The following is a 22,253-nucleotide window of genomic DNA, read 5'->3' as shown; positions in this document are numbered from 1 at the left end:
TACTTGATTATTTATTGTACTTGATTCGGTACTTGATTAATTATTATATTCTATGTATTATTGTATTCTGACCTTTATCGTATACTCGTCACATTGGAGCGATCTGTAATGACGAGTGTACATTGATTGTAATAAATAAATCTGGCACTCGAGTTCTTGTTAGTGCAATATTTCGCGTGGGTAGTTTTCGATTGATTGCATTTTTGGGTTTTAATCACCGAACCACATATTTACATAGTCACAAGAAGCATTACTATTCTGAAAAATAATTTGATTTTGTGGAATTCCAAAATATCACCGACTGGAACCCCCCCCTCTTGTCCGGTCTGTTTACGTATGCGTACCACTATTTGAGTAGCACTGTAGTATTGCACCGATTGTTCGGGATTTTAGAAGCCGGTACTGCTATTGAACACCAGAATTTCAACAGCTTTATCCAACCAGTTGGTGCACGTTTCCGACCATGGAGGATGAACCTGGCCCAGGCCGAGAAAATCGTCGTCTCCGAACATTAGGTTTGTTCCATTCAAATTGACTTCCATATATTCAAAATAATTAAATTCATCTAATTTAATATGTGCGTAGTAGCAAACAAATTAATGGATAAAATAAACTACATATACTTTTCAAGTGGATTAGTTCCATCTAAAAAATCTAGGTTCAAATAATATGAAAAGGTCTCCGAGATCTTAAACACTGCTCTTTATATTTTCGTAGATTTGAATGACTCTGGTGGATATCCGAAAGCAAAAAACCTTGATGCCAATGCTGGATCATCACGTGGGAATCAACCAACAACCAACGCTCACCCAGGTCGGTCGTTGTTTTCAATATTTTAAGGATATAATAAGAGATGATCTATGTTTGTAATTCTGTACATTAACAGAGAGGGGACCCATGGAGTCAGAGTCGTTAAAATGTGCGATTCGAACTCCAACTTTGCATTTAAGTCGTATTTATTTATTTTTGCTTATCAATGTATGCGAATATTGAATTACTAATGTACACTTTAGTAATTCGAAACTACAATCATATACCAATACCCGATGTATGGATATTGGAGACCTTGTGTTTCTACATGACTATGTCTGTTTCTAATTACGGACATTAGAGACAATATTAACAAGCGTAAAGATTTCAAATCCCTATAAATTTGATGGAAAATGTCTCAATTATGTATTAAAAAAATTCAACTATTCAGAAATATGAAAGAAAATATTATATTAAATTATACCAAATATTAACAGTTCAAAATACCCCTTTTATAATTTAGATTTAAAAAATTGTTTGGTATTGTTTATTAAATCTCAATAGGATCAAACCAATACAGGGATCTCTCTGTGTCTTTTGTTACTGTATATACTATATAATATTTATATTAATGTATGTATTTGCTAATTTATGATTGTCACCAATCATGGTTATTTGAGTAGACACAGTTAATAAACATGCAAACATATGTAAATATTATAATATATTGTGCAATATGCTTACTCCATCAGTGAATAGCAAATTTGTAAAGAATTAATATAATGATGATTTTTGCTTATTTTTATAAAAAAAAAAACAAGGAATGTATTATTTGAATATATTTTTTTGCTCTCTTTCATGTATAAATATGTTAACGTTAAAATAAAATTTCCTTCTATCCGTGCGATACCTAATGTTTATATATTATCCGTTTGTTACAGACATTATTAACAAACTAACCAGTAGATTCTATGACAGAATCACTAATAACCATACTAACACACTTGTGAAGAGTCTCGGTGATTACAACAAAATGTCTATACCCTTCAGGTATAAACACAGATTACCTAAACACAATCTGCTTTAGGTCATCGACTTTAGAGAGTCTTTAATTAATATTATGTATTAGATGTATTATGAGCATTTATAAGAATTGTAAATAGGTTTTTGAACTCTTTTTCCTATTATGCTGTACATTAACATTAGAATAATATAATACTATGATTACTAACCAAATTAAATTAAATTGTAAAATAGAAAATGATCAGTAGATCAGTAGCTATTAAAATATATATAAGATGTATTGTGAACATAATTTCGTAATAATAAAAAGCATTTAAAAATAAAAAATAAATATATATTTTGCAGGGAAAAGGAGTGACTTTGGATTCTCAAGAGGAAACAGACGTGGTGGCTTATTGCATAGAAACCAACATTCTTCTAATCACTCTCCAAGTTAGCTTAAATTTTATATTTAATTTTATAGAGTGATTGTCTGGATAGCTCGATGATTCGATTTGTTTGGAGTTCAAACTTGAATACCTGTAGTAATTCATATCATGAATTTGATGTTTTAGTAGCTATTCAGGTGGATGAAAGTTATCATGTTATAATATAGAATGTCAATTTTACACATATAATTTGTATGTACATATGTATGTGTGTTTGCTTGAAATTTAATGTACAATTTTTTGCGTAATAGGAATGCCTTTCAACTTAGGAAGACCGAATACAACTTTGGAAAATCAAATACAAAGTGCTAGTTCATCCCATCAGCACAATAATCACCATCAGCATCCACCAGGTGAGATTTTTGTTGCAAATAATATTTAATTTAGTTCGGAAGCTCATTCAATTAAATAATATATGTTTATATATTTTGTAGGGAAAAGGAATGACTCTGATTTTTCAAGAGGAAACAGCCGTGGTGGCTTATTGCATAGAAACCAAAATTCTTCTAATCACTCTCCAAGTTAGATTATATTTAAATTCTTATAATTTTGCTGATATATTTTGCTATGCAATCATATTAATCTTAACAGAGTATGCAGTTGGTCTGTTTTGAATCATAACTAAGTTAGACTTTATGAATGTTATCTCCAAGTGTGACTAACTTATATATTTTATTATTTATTTTAGTTGTCACAAAAGAAAAAGGTCCTATGATCGCTCCAACAAAGCATCGTAAATTTCAGTCCAATCATCAAAATAACAAAGGCGGCTCCAACAATATGGATATGAGTCATGTGGTATTCGGATTCAAGCAGCTCCTTGATATGTCTTCTAAGGATGGATCAGAAATTCTTATGGTGTTCAGCCAACAGAATAGGAAGTTCGACAACACGTTGACGAAGGAGATAAAGCCGGATAATATTGTCCTTTTTATGAAATGCATATCTAAGGTGTGTGGAGTTATGTTTGACGAATCGAAAACGAACATTATGACTAAGTTGTGTGAGTCGAACTTTTTGAATACGTTTGAGAAATATATATTGAACTTACCTTATGCTACGACGGATATGAAGATGCAAAATAAATTGTTTTGGGACGATTGTGATGATTTTTGGAAAAACGTCTTCGCATTTTACGATTGCGTCATCAGTTCGACGCCGGACTTGGCTTTGGGCATATTGTCAAAGTTGATCGACTTCAGTAAAATCACTTTACAAAATTTAAAAGATCGACATAAAGTGAATTATCAAGAAGAACTGCTGCAGACGTTAGCCAACATTCAAATGCGACTGATTCCAATAAAGGAAGAGTTTGCTGAAAAATTGGTGATTTTCTTTTTAATTTATTATTTTTGATTAGTGTTTTTGAAATGCAGGAGAGTCGCCACAGTCTAATTTTGAACTACACAATTGTATAATTGGGACATCTCTATTACATTGTCTATTGATCAGTTTTGTATGTATGATCTGTTTATAATGACAGTGGCCTGTTTCGAGATAATTAGACTTTTGCATCTGTATATTTTAAAATAAATATAGGTAATGATTCAATCAAGTTTTATTTGAAATAAAGTCAAACAAACATTAAATTAGACTGTTATTATAATAAGTAAGTATTCTTCTTCTTCATGTGCCGGCAACTAGATGTCCCATTCTTATTTTGTCCTTTGCTGCTCGGAATAATGCTCGGGTGCTGAGGTCGTTCCACTGCCGAAGATTCTTTAGCCATGATGTTTTTTACCTGCCCCGACTGCGTTGGCCTACGATTTTCCCCTGGATTTTTAGGCGCAGGAGATCGTATTTTTCGTTCCGCATCACATGGCCGAAGTACTCCAATTTACGCCTTTTCACACTTCGACATGTTTTCCCATCAGGGCAAGCACCTCGGCATTGGTACGACGTGCCATCCATGAGATTCTCAGCATCCTTCTGTATGTCCAAATCTCAAATGCCTCTAGTTTCTTGCATGTGGCATCCGTCAGGGTCCATGCTTCTGTCCCATACAGAAAACGTAGCATCGTAGAAGTCTCAGTTGGAGTGCTATACTGAGATCACGTGTGGTTAGGACTTTTTTCATTTTCAAGAATGTATGCAGCTCTTGCTTGTTCCACTCTAACGTGAATTTCCTTTCCACTTTCCACACGTTTCACCCAGATAGCACCCAAGATATTTAAAACCATCCACGCTAACTTTCAAAGCTTCCTAAGGTTAAAATTTCCGACCAATTTCAATTTTAACAAAGTAACATTATCTTACTTTCTCAATTTTAAACCATTGTCATAATATATCTAGCACTTACATATGTATATATGTATGTACATTTAAGGAATTAAATATACATATATTAATATATGGATTATGCAATGTGTTTTAATATATATATTTTTTGTTTAAGCATTCTCGAAAGGGAGCTGATGAAGATTTAGAAGTGCCCAACGATTTTAGAAAAAGCCGAATCTGTCCCGATGTAACTGAAATTAGTACGAAAAACCACGTTTTTCTACGTCCGAATATAATTAATGGGGCATATAACAGTGTCGATCATTACTTAGATGTTCAATTTCGTTTAATGAGGGAGGACTTCATTCGTCCTATGAGGGAAGCCATAATGAGGTTCATATATGAACCTACACAGAGGAAATACAACGGGGGAAGGTTGTTTTTAGTAAATATCTAATTCTTGTGTTATATTTTGAATGGATCTTAAATTTTTCGTTTTTAGATTCTACCGCGAAGCAAAATTCAAGTATTTTGCCATTTCCAATAAGCGTGCCGGTTTATTGGTGGCTTTTGATGAAAATAGTCGTCGCAAGAATCCGAAAGCTTTTTATAAGAGATTTTTGTTCGGATCACTGTTGTGTTTTACGAAAGACAAATTTAAGACGTGCTTCTTCGGCACAATTGTCGAGAGCTCTGAAGTCTTACTGTCTCGAGGCATGGTGAGAATTTATAATTTATTTCATTATTTAATTCATTAAGGCTGTGTTGTTGTTAAAAAAAAACATGATTCCTACATTTTGCCACAATCTGACTTGGACAATTTTAAAAATTTAAACATAAATATTACTATTTTTACTGGATTGGTATTAAATCTAAGTACGTAATCGTGCATTTTTTAAGATAATTGTCGACTTGAAAAATGAAGATATCACCGGCGACCTTTTCACTGGAACATATGTAATGTTTGAAAGTGATGTTTTCTTCTCACAATATGGGCCTGTATTGGAAGCTCTACAACTAATCAACGACAATTTTCCACTGAAAGATTACATCGTATATATGCAGGTTTGTTTTAAAGAACTGAAAGTATATAAATATTTTTATTCATTGTTTGATTTATTGATTTATTAATTAATTAATGTGCAGATGCTGGAAACAGTTCCACGGCACGTTGATGGTGGATACAAAATACATGGTGAATTAATCAAAGATTTAAATGTGGATATAATCAACAACTTAGGCTGGCCATCAGCTGTTCAGCTCGGTTTGGACGATTATCAGTATAATACTTACCGCATGGCTTTATCCAGAGAATTTGTCACGATTCAAGGTCCGCCAGGGACTGGTAAAACATTCATAGGCCTTAAAATAGTCAACACACTATTGGAGAACGTACCATCATCCGAGAAACCGTTGCTAGTGATCTGTTTTACAAATCACGCGCTGGACCAGTTTCTCTGTGGTATATTACCGACCAATAAAAAAGTAGTGAGAATCGGTGGCCAATCTAAAAATGAACAGTTGGCCAAAAACTATAATCTGCATAATCTACGTAGACAGTATGGTCGTGCAAATCCTCACGCTCGCAATCTGTTAGAAGTTATCGACTTGATGAATAAGGTGCAGAATGCAATTTTGCACATTGAAGCCAATGATGGCATAGTCGATTTGAATCTGTTGAATGAATATTTGCCTAATAATAATATAAACGATTATCTACGTTCTTTTGAAAGCAAAGATTTCAAATCGCGTCTTGCAAATTGGCTTTTGATGAGCGATAACCGACTGGAAATATGGAAGTATCTTAACAAAGATGTATTCCAATGTTATCAAGATGTTATTGCAGTCAAACATTCAAAACACAACGATTGTCTAGAATTTGATGGCATGCGAAATATGTTAGCTGAAGATTTTGAAGACAATCAAACTCCTCAAGTGAGAGTGAAGTATGAAAAAATTTCGATGTATTCATTTGCCAAAGAAATTTATAAAATTGATAAAAAAATCGAAAATGACAAATTGAAGAATGATGAAAAACAGAAATTGAATAGTAATCGCAACTACATTTTATGTCAGTTATTTTGCTTGCAGGTGATTTGTACATGATTTAAAAAATTAAAATGTTTACGTTACAGTGTCACTGGGGTTCTCAATTATTCGTAGTTATCGAATATTCGAATACGGAATAAAAATTGATGAAATACTCGAATGTTCGTCATTTTTTTACAGCTCTCAGTATTGATTTATTTAAACAATTAGTGTAAATAAGTTATCAGTAAAATATTATTTAATTAAAATAATTATTAGTTGATTATAATTATAACACCACAGTGTGAAGAGGCGATTAGCACAGATCAGTTTGGGTGCAGACAAGGCTTGGGTACCCGAGAGGCCCTTTTCTGCATGAAAACACTACTCCGAAGATGCAGAGAAGTCCGTAAACCTGTGTACATCTGCTCTATAGACTTTGAAAAGACCTTTGACCGTGTCCAACACGCTTGCCTGATGGAAACTTTAAAAAATATTGGCCTGGATGACAGATGTCAGATTGCTACGAAATATTTATTGGAATCAGACTGCAGTAGTACGTGTCGATGACCAATTCACTGATGAGATTCCTATAGAATGGGGCGTCAGGCAAGGATACATCCTAACACCTACACGGAATCCATCTTCCACGATGCTCTCCAAGAGGCTGAGGGCATCAAGGTGGGTGGCGAGACGATCACCAATATAAGATATGCTGATGACACGGCACTAGTTGCTGAAAATTTAGCAGACCTGCAAAGATCTCTAGACCGTGTACATCTAGAAAGTAATCGAAGAGGTCTGCGCATACATCTAAAGAAGACAAAATTTATGATAGTAGGTAGAATGAAAACAGACACCGGTGATCTAACGTTGGATGGAGAGGTGATAGAAAGAGTAAAAAGATTCAAATACCTGGGTACCTGGCTGAATGATGAGATGGACCCAGATGAAGATCTAAGAATCCGTATCGAGATGGCTAGAACAGCATTTGTAAAAAACTGAAGGCGGCGCTTACAAACAAGCATCTCAATCTTCAAACGCGGTTGAGATTCGCGAAGAGCTTCGTCTGGACAGTATTACTACACGGATGTGATACGTGGACTCTGAAGACCAAGATGATCAGCCGCATCGAAGCTTTTGAGATGTGGGTCTACAGGCGTATGTTGAAGATTTCGTGGACCAAAAAGATATCAAACGAAGCTGTCCTCGGCATGATGGGGAGAGGCAGGGAACTTGTTTCTGTCATCAAGCGGAGAAAGATGGAGTACCTCGGACACATGATACGGGGTCCAAAATATGAATGTCTCCGTTTGATAACCATGGGGGAAAATATAAGGAAAAAAATGGATTGGCAGGAAAAAGTAATCTTAGCTTCGAAACATGCGCATGTGGACCGATATGAGCGCCGAGGAGCTGTTCCGAGCCGCTGAAGACCGATGGGGATATCTTCAAATAATCGACGAGGTGGTCGCCAACGTCCGGATGCGGACAAGGCATTAACAAGAAGAAGAAGATAATTAGTTTAATCAATCATTAATTATTTTTATAATCTTTTAATCTTTTGAATTTTACAAAATATGCATAACATAATTATACTGTGTGAGTTACTGATTAGTGAGGAAGTCAAAGGGATAATGCCAAATTTATTATTATATTTTGCATACTTTTTGATATTAAAAAGCCGTTTTTTTCCAAATTTATGAGAAAATCAAAGCAATTTAAAGCGGATATACAAGTGACTTTCAACAAATATAAAAAAATTCGCTTTCGATACTTTCTAGCTATATTTGCTACTGTTTGTCAGTCAACTATTAGAAAATGGATAATAAATAATGATAAAAAAAAAATCCAAAACAATATAAAGGTGCATGGAAAAGGACCATGGATTATTGGCACGTTCGCTCTAGTATATTAAAAGGAAAAAACGACTTCCTGACTGCAGGATATTTTTCGAATTTCATTCGAAATAATATAAACGAATGTTCGATAGATAATTTGAATATTCGTATAGCTGAAAATCGAGCAGATAATTCGAATATTCGATTGAGAACCCTAATTGAGACACCCTTAACAATACGAGGGTCACTAATAGCATGATTATGAGTATAATGTATTTACAACTAATTGCTATTTGGTTTCAGAACCAGCTTACATATGATAAAGATGAAATGAAAGACTTCTCTCACCTCTCTCCTAAATCTTTAAACTTGAATCAACGTTGGCAATTATATAGATACTGGTGTGCAGAGTTGAAAAATATATTTTTCAATTTGACTTTGAAATTACGGGTATACATTCAACACTATATTTTATTATATATTAAAGTATTATTAAACTTTTGTATTTGGCAATTTCAAAAAGTGTAGTTTATTTTCAAATTATGTGTTTTTATATTAATTTTATTTCTAAATTATTTAGTATTATGTATTATGTATTTAAGCGATTGTTTTCCATATACGTATGTATGTAGATTGTTTATTCTCGACTAATTTATAGTTTGTGACTTACCAGTTCATATTTAATACAAGACCTGATCCTAGCGTACTCTCGAGTATCCGGCCTAATACTGCGGAGTACGAGACTGGATAATTGAAAAACACGTATAATCCGAACTATCAATTTTTTATATGGTTTCTATTGTTTGAGTTGACAATAGAAATGATATCTGCATCACTCTCCACTAAAATTTCGGATCATTTGAATCGCGATCTAACCACTAAATCTATTTCCACATTAAGAAGAGTCTTTCTCCATAATCAAATTAGTGTTATTGGTTTTACTTTCGACCAAGATTTTGCTATTTCGCTTATAGTAGGATATCCATTGAATAAAGATTAGTTGTACATCATTGTCCTCGAGTGATTAGTTTATTACATTGGAAAGAGTCCAGGAGCAGGTCTACCATAGCTATCGATGGTTTCCACATTTTTTCTTATTATAATATACATATATTTGAATTTGTAGGAAAAATACCACACGTTTTACGCATTGTATGATGACTTTAACACAATGAGCGATATTCAGATATTGAAAAAGGCACACGTGATTGGATTGACGACGACTGCGGCCGCTCGTCTGAGACCTTTGCTTTGTTCTTTGTCTCCGTCGATAGGTTGATATAGCGATCTATTCATACTATACAATGCCATTTTTTGTTGCTAAATGGAATAAATTTTATTTTAGTTGTAATTGAGGAAGCAGCCGAAGTTCTTGAGTCACATATTGTAGTAAACTTGAACGAAAATTGCAAACACGTTATTATGATTGGTGAGATGCATCTTTTATAATTCCATATAAGTCTTGCATTAAATGTACACGTCTAATTTTACTAAAATAGTATTTTTTCTCGAAAACAGTCTCTTTCAATTTACTCCAAATAGTAAATAATATAAGTTACATAATTATAAATATATAATTATACTTACAATTTCATATATGTATTATATAAGATATTTACCAATACAATTTTCCTTTCGTGAGGTGGAAACAGTTACATATGTATATTTTGTGATCATTATCAGGTGATCACCAACAGCTGCGACCCACGACCGCTTCTTATCAACTTGGACGTAAATTCAACCTAGAGATATCTCTCTTTGAACGTATGTTCAAAAATGGAAAAAATATCTGCCAGTTGGGAGTGCAACATCGAATGCGACCTGAAATTGCCAGTTTGATTACACCATCAATATATCCTGTTTTGGAAAATCATCCATCCGTTTTGAACTATCCCAATGTTAAGGGGGTCGCAAAGAATCTATTTTTTATTACCCATGAATTTCCAGAAGTTAAGGTATATTATTTTAACATGTGGACATACATATTCATATGTATATAAGTGTTCTTTTATTTCACTGAAATTTGCAGGATGACGACCTTTCAAGTCACAAGAATGCACATGAGGCAGAGTTCATTTTGCGTTTAGCAGTATATTTGATTCAACAAGGATATCATCCTCGTGATATCACTATTTTAAGTGCCTATTCAGGTCAAATGTTTCATCTTCGAGGGGTGAGATAAAAAATCTATACATTTTGGGTTAAAATTGAAACCGACAATATCATTTAATAATCAATTTAAATATACAATATCGATTGCTAAAAGTAGTAAATGCAGATTTTTATGTATGTATCGCCAGATATTCATATGATTTGTTGTGAATTTTTTTAGCTGAAAAAAAAAATTAAATTGATTGAAGATGTTCGTATGTGCATATTGGATAATTATCAAGGAGAAGAATGTAAAATCATACTGCTAACTTTGGTTAGAAGCAATTTAGATAACAATGTTGGCTTTCTTAATATTCCCAATCGTGTTTGTGTAGCTCTGTCTAGGGCAAAAGAAGGTATTCGAAAATTAAAAAACTTGTCTGCATTTGTAAAATGGTATTTTCATATGCTTTTTTTTTTTAGGATTTTTCATCATTGGAAATATGAATAATCTCGTCAATGCAAGTGAATTGTGGAAGAAAATCAACACAACTTTAATAGAGCATGATTCTATAGGGTTGTCAATCCCACTACAGTGTCAAAACCATAACATTATAACAGAGGTATGGCTTTTCCATATTATCAGAATGTGCCATTATTAATAGATCACCATCGTAACGTTAACTGAAACGACTCGACAGTTAGTATCCTGAAGATTTTGATTTAAAATTAATTATTCACAAGCTAAATAAAATCAAATTAAATAAATACATAGTATAGCATTACGCCACTAAGGCAATTTTTGAAGATAATATCACTCAGATGTGCTCAGCGCTAGGGAGTCGTATTACGGCTTACCGATGAACTGGAAAATAGTCCTAAAATGGACAAGTAAATTATCTAATAAATTACTGGTACTGGCACTGACCATGGACAGACATCGTTTATGGCCGGTGTGGATTCCGCCCTATCATGGACAAGCCGATACAATTTTTCGAGTCTCATCCATGACCTGATGTTCCGTAGTCAAGAGAGAGCTTCTTTCCCCCAAGCCACCGATTACCTTCTATTTTCCCCTCTATGATTGTTTGTAGAAGGCAATATTTGAGACCGCAAATAACGTGGCCAAAATATTCCATCTTACGGCACTTTATCGTGTCAAGAAGCTCTCTCTTTTTATGAAGAAGCTGGAGGAGCGTTTTGTTCCTTGCATGGTCCATCCATGAGATCTTAACTCGTTAACGACGGGGAACGCGGAATCCACGTCCTCGGTAAACCTTGCGCTGTGCCGGGGAACGTGGATTCCACGTCGTCGATACTGCGCACTTTGAGATGGGATCCCACACATATACGCGCCATAATATCATAATATCGATGTCTCAATTGGGGTTTATACAATATTATTTCGAAAAAAAATGATCATATTTTTTAAATTTCACCGACATATCGAACAAAAAGAAAACGTTTAATTTTTTAAGAACTTGTGCTATAGATTTTGGTTTATTTTAAATTTTCATTGATTTTTATTGATTTCAATTGATTCTTAGTAATTACATACATGATCTCATACAAAATTCTCATTGTATTTTTATTTAATTAAAATATCACCGCTGTCGGAGTATCATATCACAACCTTGAATATACGCGCAATGCTTAGGCGAATTGCAAGTGATTCGCAACTCGTGGAACGCAAACATATATTTTTCCGTTAATAATTACGCAAAAATAATGTTTTATCAACACACTAACACTCCATTTTGCTTTCCAAACTTCTCTATTACCCCCATAAATTATGGGCCTAAAGAGCGTCACAAGTACAGCGGCGGCTTTTTTTTTATCAAAGGCAAATCGTGACAAATGCATGGGTTCGATACTTTCGGGGAAATTTTACTAAGAAAAAAGGTAAGCATCGACAAAATTGGGTACAAACAAAATCTTCTCGCTTCATTATTTTTATTGGTTTTTGCCAATGACGTTTTATTTTCTGTTTGAGAGCAGTTTCTTCAATAGAAAGTTTTTTTTGTATGCACGCATTTAAGTTGCCGCCATCAGTAAACGACGGAAGATTCAGTTTTATTATTTTATGAACCTTTCGTCACTCAATCTTATTGTGTGAAAGTGTATTTCCCGACATTTATTAAACAAAGAATTTTCAAAAAAAATCAGTTTCTTTTATATTCGGTTGCTTTCATAAACTATTTCATTTTTTCGGTCGTTTATTTATTTCGTCAGTTATCTGCTGAAAGTCGCCGGGAAAGGACAAATTTTATTTTGTTCTCGCGAGTGTCGTGCAATTTTTGTGAAGCTTTTTGCTGTTAAATTTTATTTTATTTCAAACGCCAAAATGGATGATACTTTTATAAATGAAGTATATGAAGACCGTCAATCAGATATTGATGATGACGAGAGTGATGATTCTGATTCTGATTTTATTTCAAATCGAGGTGGCCCACGCATAATGCATATGTCATCAAGTGACTCGGAAGATGAAATTACCGTGGATTGGTCTCAAATGGATCCCGTTCGAGATAATGAGGCATTTGAGGGAAATCCCGGAGTAAAAATTTTCCCCCAAAATCCTGATAACATTGAAGAAGTCACGGCCTTATATATTGGTGATGACTTATTGGAGGATATTGTACGAGAAACAAATAGGTATCATGCAACGAATGGATATAAATATAAAATTCCAGAGCATGGAAAGAAATGGATCGACGTAACAGTAGAAGAAATTAAGAAGATGCTGGCGTTGATTTTAATTATGGGCCTTGTTAGAAAGAACTCTATTTCAAGTTATTGGTCCACCAACCCATACATTGAAACGCCAATATTCAGGAAAACTATGGCAAGAGATAGATTTATGCAAATACTGACCTTTCTGCATTTCTCGGATAACAGTAATATGCCAGACGACGCACCAAAGCTATTTAAAGTCCAAAAAATCATCGACTACTTCCTCGAAAAATTTCGGTCGATCTATGAGCCTTCCAAAAATCTATCACTGGATGAAGGAATGATACCTTGGAGGGGAAGGTTCAAATACCGGGTCTACAATCCAGCGAAGATCATTAAATACGGTATTTTGAATAGAATGGTTTGTGAGGCAAAGACAGGGTACATTTCAAATTTCCAGTTATACTGTGGCAGAGGCAGTGACATACAGACAACGGTAATGAATTTGATGACGCCTTTTGCCAACAAGTGGCACCATTTGTACACCGATAATTTTTATAACAGTGTACAACTCGCTACGAATTTGATAGCAGAAAAAATTAGAATGTGTTCGACTCGAAATAGACCAAGTTGCGTTTCAACGAAAAGGAGAAATTTTACTTGAGAAATGGAAAAATTACAAAAAAAAGGAAATAAAGAGGATTTCCACAATACATAATTCGGCACTGACCGAGACCGGGAAAATCAGTTATAGGACAAATACTCCTATAATAAAACCAAAGAGTATTATAGATTACAACATGTATATGAGTGGAGTAGATTTAGCCGATCAGTACCTTTCGTATTACCCCATTTTCCGTAAAACAATGAAGTGGACAAAAAGAGTGACATTCTATTTATTACACTGTGCTATTTTAAACTCATTTAAGGTTTATCAAAATCTGAACCCAAATAAAAAACTAAAATTCCACGACTATATGGTTGAACTTGCAAAATCGTGGATTGAACCTAAAATAGTAGTATTAAATATAAATGAGCCGTCAACATCAACACATGTTGCTGCTCATTTTGATCCAGCCCATAGACTTTCAAAAACAATCGAACATCAACCTGTTCATATGCGTGAAGGTGGTAAAATTGTGAGAAGAATATAAAATATAAATTACGGAAAGAGACAAGTTATATGTGTGAGACCTGTAAAGTGCCACTCCACATGGAGAAGTGTTTTAAAGATTACCATTTAAAAAATAAATATTAGTTTTCTTCCTTTTTGCCTCGTGTATTGATTTTTTATTGTTTTATGTACCCGTGACATTTTCAATTTTCTTTGTTTTATGTAATATTTTATTTTATTTTTTATTCATGCTTGACTTTTTTATTTGTGTATGATTTTTTTAGTTTTCTTTTATTTTACGTGCTTTTTCTTTGACTCTTTTAACTGTTTTTTTTTTATTTTCTTTGTTTTATGTAATATTTTATTTTTTATTCATATGTTTGGCTTTTTTATTTATTTTTGATTATTCTAATTTTCTTTACTATACGTACTTTTTAAAATATTTTTGTAACTGATTTTTTTAATTTTCTTTGTTTTATGTAATATTTTATTCATATGTTTGACTTTTTTTATTTTTGTGTATGATTATTCTAGTTTTCTTTACTTTATGTACATTTCAAAATAATTTTTCATTCTTGCAACTGACTTTTTTTATTTTCTTTAATTTATGTACTTATTTATTCAAGAATTTGATTTTTTTGTTGAATGTACCTTTTTTTGAGTTTTCTTTATTTTATGACTTTCTATAAATAAAATCTTCAAATAAATTGTCTAAGTACTATACATATTTTAAAAACGTGTTTTTTTTTATTCATTCACCACCCTTGCTTATTAAATTCTGAACAATACTACTGTCGTCGATTACCAGCGGAACTTATTTTTTATCATTTTTTGAATTTTATTCATCACTTATACTTGCAAAATTGGTTTGTTTTATTGGAAATGAAATTTAAAAGGATTGTTTTATCATAATTATCGAAATACTGATATGTGCTAATCGCTGGGACTAATTGTTTTTTTTATATACATATTGAAATTTACACATTTTTGATTTTGACTTTATTTGTCACAACACTGTTTCTCGCCTCTCGGCTGTTCACGACTCCATAAAATTCATGACTCTAATTAGAATAACCTTCCAAAAAAATAGGTTCCAAGTAAATTTAAGCGATTATCAATGTTTTGGAAGCACCTTTATATAAATTTTATTTTACATATAAAAGCCGATATTCTACGTTGTAATACAATATTTTTATTTTTATAATTTGAATTCAAAAAGATTGTTATATGATAGAAACTGAAATAGAAAGAAAAAGTATAATCGTGTAAAAAATAAAACGCGCTTACTGGTTGTGGATCACTGCTTTGGACGACTACATAAAATATGTATTACATTTCCATATGTATATTGTGTATGTATACAATCTCCATGCTGCGGCTCATGTTTTATTAGTTAAAGTTGCTCCACATTGAAAACACACGAATCTTTTCATAGTACATCATTTCGACAGTCGTAAAATCTTTAACCCATTTTTTTTGTATTGAGTAGATATGTGTCACATCGGGACAGATGTTAAATTTTACAAAAACAAAATACATACATATTTAACACATAAAATCTTATAGGGTGCATTTGTTTCAGAACCACCCCCTGAAGAGATAATATTTTTGTAAAATTAGACGTTAATAATTTAGATAATATCATATTCTATAACTTCTCCAAGTTTCGCGTAGAAATATGCTATAGTTAAAAAGTTATTCCATTTTTTTGGATACAAAGTGTCTTTTGCGAAAAGTCGCGAATTCGTCCCGCTCCACGCGCACATTCATATTGAATACGCCCCGTTGTCAAAGTGTTAACATCCACCCGTAACACCACATTTCAAAGGAATCTATCCTGTTCAGGCTTGCCACTAAAAGCGTCCATGTTTCGCATCCGTACAGCTACACCGACCATACACAGGAGTATAGGATTCTTAAGCGCAATTTCATAGACAAATTTCGACAGCAAAACACTTTTCATGCTGTTGAAGGCATTTCTTGCTATTTCGATCCTTCTACTTATTTGTAAAATTGACCTGTTCAATCATTTGTCCGCGCACACTCAGGTTTAATGGATCTGTCTTTTCTTTGCATATAATCATTGCTTTATTATTTTTAATATTAATGGGTAGACTCCATTTTTGACTTGATTGGTCGATTGCGATCAACAACGATTGCAGGTCTTCGGCACTCCCAGTCAGTATTGCCATATCATCAGCTAAACGGATATTGTTAATTATTTCGCTTCCTATTCGGCTATTGACTGCCTGGTTTAAACACCATTTCCGAATACAGATTGAAAAGCATGGGTGACATGAGATACTACATTTTTAAAATGGCTTTCAAGCAAGAAATAATATATTAATAGTGGATAAAATGTAAATTTTTTGTGTAAAATGCAGATCAAAATGCCTGAAGATTTTGATAAAGTTCTCGAAGGTGGCTGCCAAAATCGGTGCAATGTTCTTTTAAAGTGTGGTCACAATTGTCTACAATTTTGCCACGTTGACTTGGAGAAGCACGAAAAATACGAATGCAATGAAGAATGCCAAAGGTTATTATTAATAAAACGAGCTTTCTAAACTTATTTGATCTGAAAACAATGTCAATTGTTTATTTTTAATTGCAGAGATTGTTCTGTGGGTCATAAATGCAAACTTTTATGCTGTCAACCTTGCAAATGTTCTGAAATAGTTGAGAAGCTTTTTGAATGTGGGCATACGAACAAAATTATGTGTAGTGTCAAACCTGACAATGTTCAATGCCGGATAGAAGTGTTACATACATTCTCCGAGTGCTTACATGAGGTAAATAAAGCGGATAAACCTATTCAAATGTGTAATAATACAACTCATAATAATATAACATGTAAATTGCAGGTTAAATTACTTTGCTACATTGCCCGAGGTAGTCCAAAATGTTCGATTAAATGTATTGATCGATTACCATGTGGACATGCCTGTACTAAACTATGTCATAAGGATGACGATCCCGAGCATTTGGAAGTCAGTGCTATCATTTTCAGTATTCTTAACACAATATCGATGCTTTAAATGACTTTTTATTTTTGTTGATTTTCAGTATGAATGCAAATTTGAATGCGGACGTAATAATAAAGGATGCGTTGGAGAACATCGTTGTAAAAAGCTTTGTCATCAAGAATGCGATCCTTGTACTATTCTGGTATTAATATATGTGGTTCTCATGTTTCAAGATGTTGATTATGTTTGTAATGTGATTGATCTAATGTTTACTTATTGAACAGATGAAAAAGAAGAGAATGAACTGTTCGCATAGTGATAGTGTTCCGTGCCATATGGATGTCAATACAGTATTATGTGATAAAAAGTGTGTCAGGAAGATGTCATGCAAACATTTCTGCAAGAATAAGTGCTTCGAACCCTGTACTAACTGCAGAGTGACGGTAATATTATATGTATTTATATTGCAGATATTTCCTTATTGAAATTTTAATTTTTTCTCTATTCATGTTCAGGTAAAAAAGGAAAGATCTTGCGGTCACATTATTCCAATAGAGTGCAGTGAAGATGTGGAAAAAATAATATGTTCAAAACGTTGCAACTGTATACTAAAATGTGGACATAGATGCCGGGATGAGTGTATGAAACGATGCAGTGTTAAACCGTGTATTGAAAAAATTCCTAATCCTTACAAATCCATATGTGGACACGTTTTCAAAATACCGTGTTGTGATTCTAACTTGGGTGAAGTTTTACATATTTGCTTGTTTTATAACATACGTATCATCATGTTTTTGGTTCGAAGTGTATTTTTTTTCATTCAGGAGCCGTTGGTAACATATTGACAATGGAGTATTGCACAGAGCCATGCCGTACAATTCTGAAAGATTGCGAACATATTTGTCAAGGCACTTGCGGCAAATGCAGGGGCCGTTTGCACCAACCGTGCTCGGAGACTTGTGGAAACCGCCTCATTTGTGGACATATGTATGAAGTGATTTTCTTTATTAGCATTATATTCATTCTGAAGAACGCTTATATGTATATAGAGGATTATATAATGTTTCAGATGTAATGATCCTTGTAGGGAAGATTGCAGCATGTGTCGTAAGCCTTGCAGTGTAAAATGCAGTCATTCAAAGTGTCCGTCGACTTGTGGTGTTCCTTGTAAACCGTGTAAAGTTAGTAATCCAATGTGATTTTTTTTATTATTAAAGCATGGTTTAATACATGTTTTTTTATTATTATATTCTAGCATAAATGCAATCGGCGCTGCGTTCACAGCGAATGCACTAAAGAATGCAGCGAAATATGTGATAGAATACCGTGCTCTGAGCCTTGCCCTCGTAAGCTGAAATGTGGTCATGGATGTCTTGGTTTGTGTGGTGAATTGTGTCCAGATATTTGCAGGGTTTGTAATCCTGAAAACATGCCAGAGATTTTCTTCGGCAATGAAGAAGACGAGGATGCAAGGTTAATTAATATACATACATATTTACATAATTACAATTATGATATTGGCAGTATAATTTTTAAAATGTATCGTTTTAGATTCGTTAAACTGATTGATTGTCCTCATATCATTGAAGTGAATGGTATGGATAATTGGATCAAGTCTCTGGAAACTGGAGAAATTGCTTATCCCCGATGTCCACATTGTAGCGCACATGTGATGAATACTCCAAGATATTACAAAGCTATTAAAACAGCATTCAATGACGTTCAGAATGCCAAGAAAAAGATTTATGGTGATCCAAAAAAAATTAAAAATTTAATTGCGGACCTGAATAAACTAATTGATCAATTGTCCAAGATGCAAGTTAATGAATTATTTGCAAAAGGTTGGTTTTTATTATAGTTCATATGTAAATATGTACATAAGATTATATTTTATTTAATTTATTAATGATATTATTGAGTTTAGTTTCTGAATGGAATACGGTTGTGATGAAAATAAAGAAAGATTCGCATATTGCCAATATCAACGATATACAAGATAAGAAAAAACGACGGAATAAAATTGTGCAACTGAGCAAACCCGATATTGAGAATTTTATCGTACAAGCAACTATATTGAACCGTTTATCTGAAATAATTCTGAAAGAAGAGCAGCAGATTGAATCTAACCTCATAATAAATCAACTTAAATTTATTTTGAGAGTCCTGTGTAATTGCAAAATTAAGGTTACTCAACAACAAATCGAAGATTTCAATACTGAATTAGCCAGAATGGAGAGTATAATCCGATTTGAAGTCGCTCAAAGGCTTTCAAACTCTAATACAGATAAAGACACTTTATCAAATCTGAGCATGATTATATTTTCGACTAAATCTTTTGACAAACATGTTGAAGTAATGGTGAAAGGTTTATTCAAATCGCTTACTTTTAGAGTTGAGGTTTCAGATGCGGAAAGATCTATGATAGTCAAAGCCATGGAATTGAAACAGGGTCATTGGTTCAAATGTCCGAATGGTCATCCGTATTGTATCACCGAGTGTGGTGGAGCAATGCAGAAAAGTTTATGTCCGGAATGCGGCAGTGGAATTGGCGGTACAAACCATGCACTTCTTAGCACCAATAGCTTGGCCGCCGAGATGGACAATGCTACACATGCAGCCTATTCTGATATTGCGAATGAGGGAATGATGATTAATTTAAATTTACATAACTATTTATAAGTCTTTTTTTTTTTTTTTCATATTACATCTTGATTAATGTATTTACAAAGTATAAATCAAAATTCAAGCAAATTTATTTTAATTTTTTTTATCATATTACTACTTAATTAATGTATTTAATAATTATTAAACCTATTAATAAAATTTAGAACTTACAAAATATTACATGGAATAAACGTATGTGCAAACATTATCTGCATGTAATTCTTTTTATTATAATATTTTAATTGTAAATATTAAAAATAATCGACATAAGTATTTGATAATCATACTTAATACATTTTTAATAGCCACAAAACTATACACTGTCTTTTATTTTTTTATAATTATTATCCATTTTTTGGGGGGGGGGAGGTCTGAAACAGGTGTACTCCCCCTAATTGTTTTTTTTTTAAATCATAACTTTTTATAGGCTTTATTCAAATTTGAAAAAAGTTTTGTAGGAATAAATGCACGAAATCCCACGCCCAAACGCCGATTTCATTTCGCAAAGCAACAACGTCCAGACATGAAATACCAAACACCAATTCAAGCAGAACGGCGACACGTTGACGCTGAGAACATTCTGCACCTCTGGAGTTCAGCCAGCTCACTTCTCCAAAGTGAGCAACTATGTACCTACATATACATAACTCCTTCGTACATACAATAACTTAACTCTTCAAAACACAACCGTGTTTTAATAGGCCAGGATACGGTCAACACACCTTACCCGCCCTATAGTTTTTATTTTTAAATGCTTTTTATTATTACGAAATTATGTTCACAATACATCTTATATCTATTTTAATAGTTACTGATCTACTGATCATTTTCTATTTTACAATTTAATTTAATTTGGTTAGCAATCACAGTATTATATTATTCTAATGTTAATCTAAAGCATAATAGGAAAAAGAGCTCAAAGACCTATTTACAATCCTTATAAATGTTCATAATACATCTAATACATAATATTAATTAAAGACTCTCTAAAGTCGATGACCTAAAGCAGATTGTGTTTAGGTAATCTGTGTTTATACCTGAAGGGTATAGACATTTTGTTATAATCACCGAGACTCTTAACAAGTGTGTTAGTATGGTCATTAGTGATTCTGTCATAGAATCTACTGGTTAGTTTGTTAGTAATGTCTGTAACAAACGGAATATTATATATGGCATGCAGTTTTTTCAGGTTAGTATATATGGGTGTATTATAAATTATTTTTAGGGATTTATTTTGTATTACTTGGAGCTTGGAAAGGTTAGTATTTGAGGCGTTATTCCATACAGGTGATGCATAGGTTAATAATGGTAATATGAGCGCGCGATATAATTTTATTTTATTTAGCGCTGATAAAGAACTATGGCGATTCAATATTGGATATATTGAGGATATACCCCGCATCGCCTTGCATTTCGCTGCCTCAATGTGAGGTGCCCATCTCATTCTTTTATCGAACGTTACTCCTAAATATTTTATTACTGACTGCCATTTCAGACTTTCTCCAGAGGGGATTTTCAGATCTGAACTTGGCTTATGCTTTCTAACACTAAAGAATATGGCGTCTGTTTTGATTTGATTAATTTGAATTTTCCACTTAGTGAAGTGTTCAGTCATTGTTTTAATTGCGAATTCAAGATTTTTAAGAATAGTGTCTGGTTTTTTGCTACTTGTGAAGCAAGCGGTATCATCTGCATATAGGGCTATGTGACAGTTTTTTGGAATAGGTATGTCATTTATAGTCACCGGAGCCTGAGGGGGCCGTGTATTGTTCAAAGGTTGTAAATGCATTGTTAAAGGTTTGCCGAACAATTGATAGCACTGTAATTATCCTACCTCTAGACTCATTTATATATATGGAGAACAAGAGTGGGACAAGCAAGCTCCCCTGCGGAACGCCAGCTGTGACTATTTTTGGAGACGATAATTCATTATTTACGCTAACCTCTAGCTTTCTACGAGTTAGGTACGATTTGATGATGAGAATTAGGTAGTTTGGTATTTTGACAAACCGTGTCGAAGGCCTTTTCTATGTCGAGACATACCATTCCGGTACTTCTCTTCATATTAAATTTCTTCGTCACGTGTTCAGTTAGTCTTGTTAGTTGTTGGGACGTGGAATGTCCAGTGCGAAATCCAAATTGTTCATTTATTAATTTCTTATTTACGACTTTAAGTAAACGAGTGTAGATTATTTTTTCCAGAATTTTCGAAAGCGTGCAAGGTAAGCTAATGGGTCGATAATTGGCCGGGTTTTTTGAGCTTTTATCGGGCTTAAGTATGGGAATTACGTTGGCTGTTTTCCAGTATTCTGGGAAATACCCAGTTAGTAAACACGCGTTGAATATTTTAGATAGTGAGACTAAAGCTTTAAACGGAAGTTGTTTGATTATGATGTTATCTATTAAATCTCGCCCAGGTGCCTTTTTATTTTTTAAACTACGTATTATATTTTGGATT

The 22,253-nt window shown here is 33.3% G+C and overlaps 1 protein-coding gene across 1 annotated transcript; it reads left to right on the top strand.

Moving 5' to 3' along the window:
- The first annotated feature begins 240 nt into the window (after window positions 1–240).
- Window positions 241–19,872, top strand: LOC143920148 (NFX1-type zinc finger-containing protein 1-like). Its single transcript, XM_077442865.1, has 28 exons — window positions 241–515; window positions 718–813; window positions 2,119–2,205; window positions 2,453–2,554; window positions 2,636–2,722; window positions 2,890–3,527; window positions 4,597–4,856; window positions 4,924–5,140; window positions 5,322–5,486; window positions 5,568–6,512; window positions 8,594–8,740; window positions 9,417–9,564; window positions 9,636–9,719; window positions 9,974–10,245; window positions 10,320–10,463; window positions 10,623–10,797; window positions 10,865–11,004; window positions 16,553–16,704; window positions 16,780–16,957; window positions 17,030–17,155; window positions 17,232–17,333; window positions 17,416–17,574; window positions 17,647–17,875; window positions 17,956–18,118; window positions 18,201–18,312; window positions 18,387–18,604; window positions 18,683–18,972; window positions 19,056–19,872. Exons 1-28 carry the CDS (start codon window positions 464–466, stop codon window positions 19,808–19,810), a joined length of 6,243 nt encoding a protein of 2,080 aa, XP_077298991.1. The 5' UTR covers window positions 241–463; the 3' UTR covers window positions 19,811–19,872.
- The last annotated feature ends 2,381 nt before the right edge of the window (window positions 19,873–22,253 follow it).

This window comes from Arctopsyche grandis, chromosome 12, assembly GCF_051622035.1.
Source record: "Arctopsyche grandis isolate Sample6627 chromosome 12, ASM5162203v2, whole genome shotgun sequence".
NCBI lineage: Eukaryota > Metazoa > Arthropoda > Insecta > Trichoptera > Hydropsychidae > Arctopsyche > Arctopsyche grandis.
This window is presented reverse-complemented; position numbering and strand designations above follow the sequence as displayed.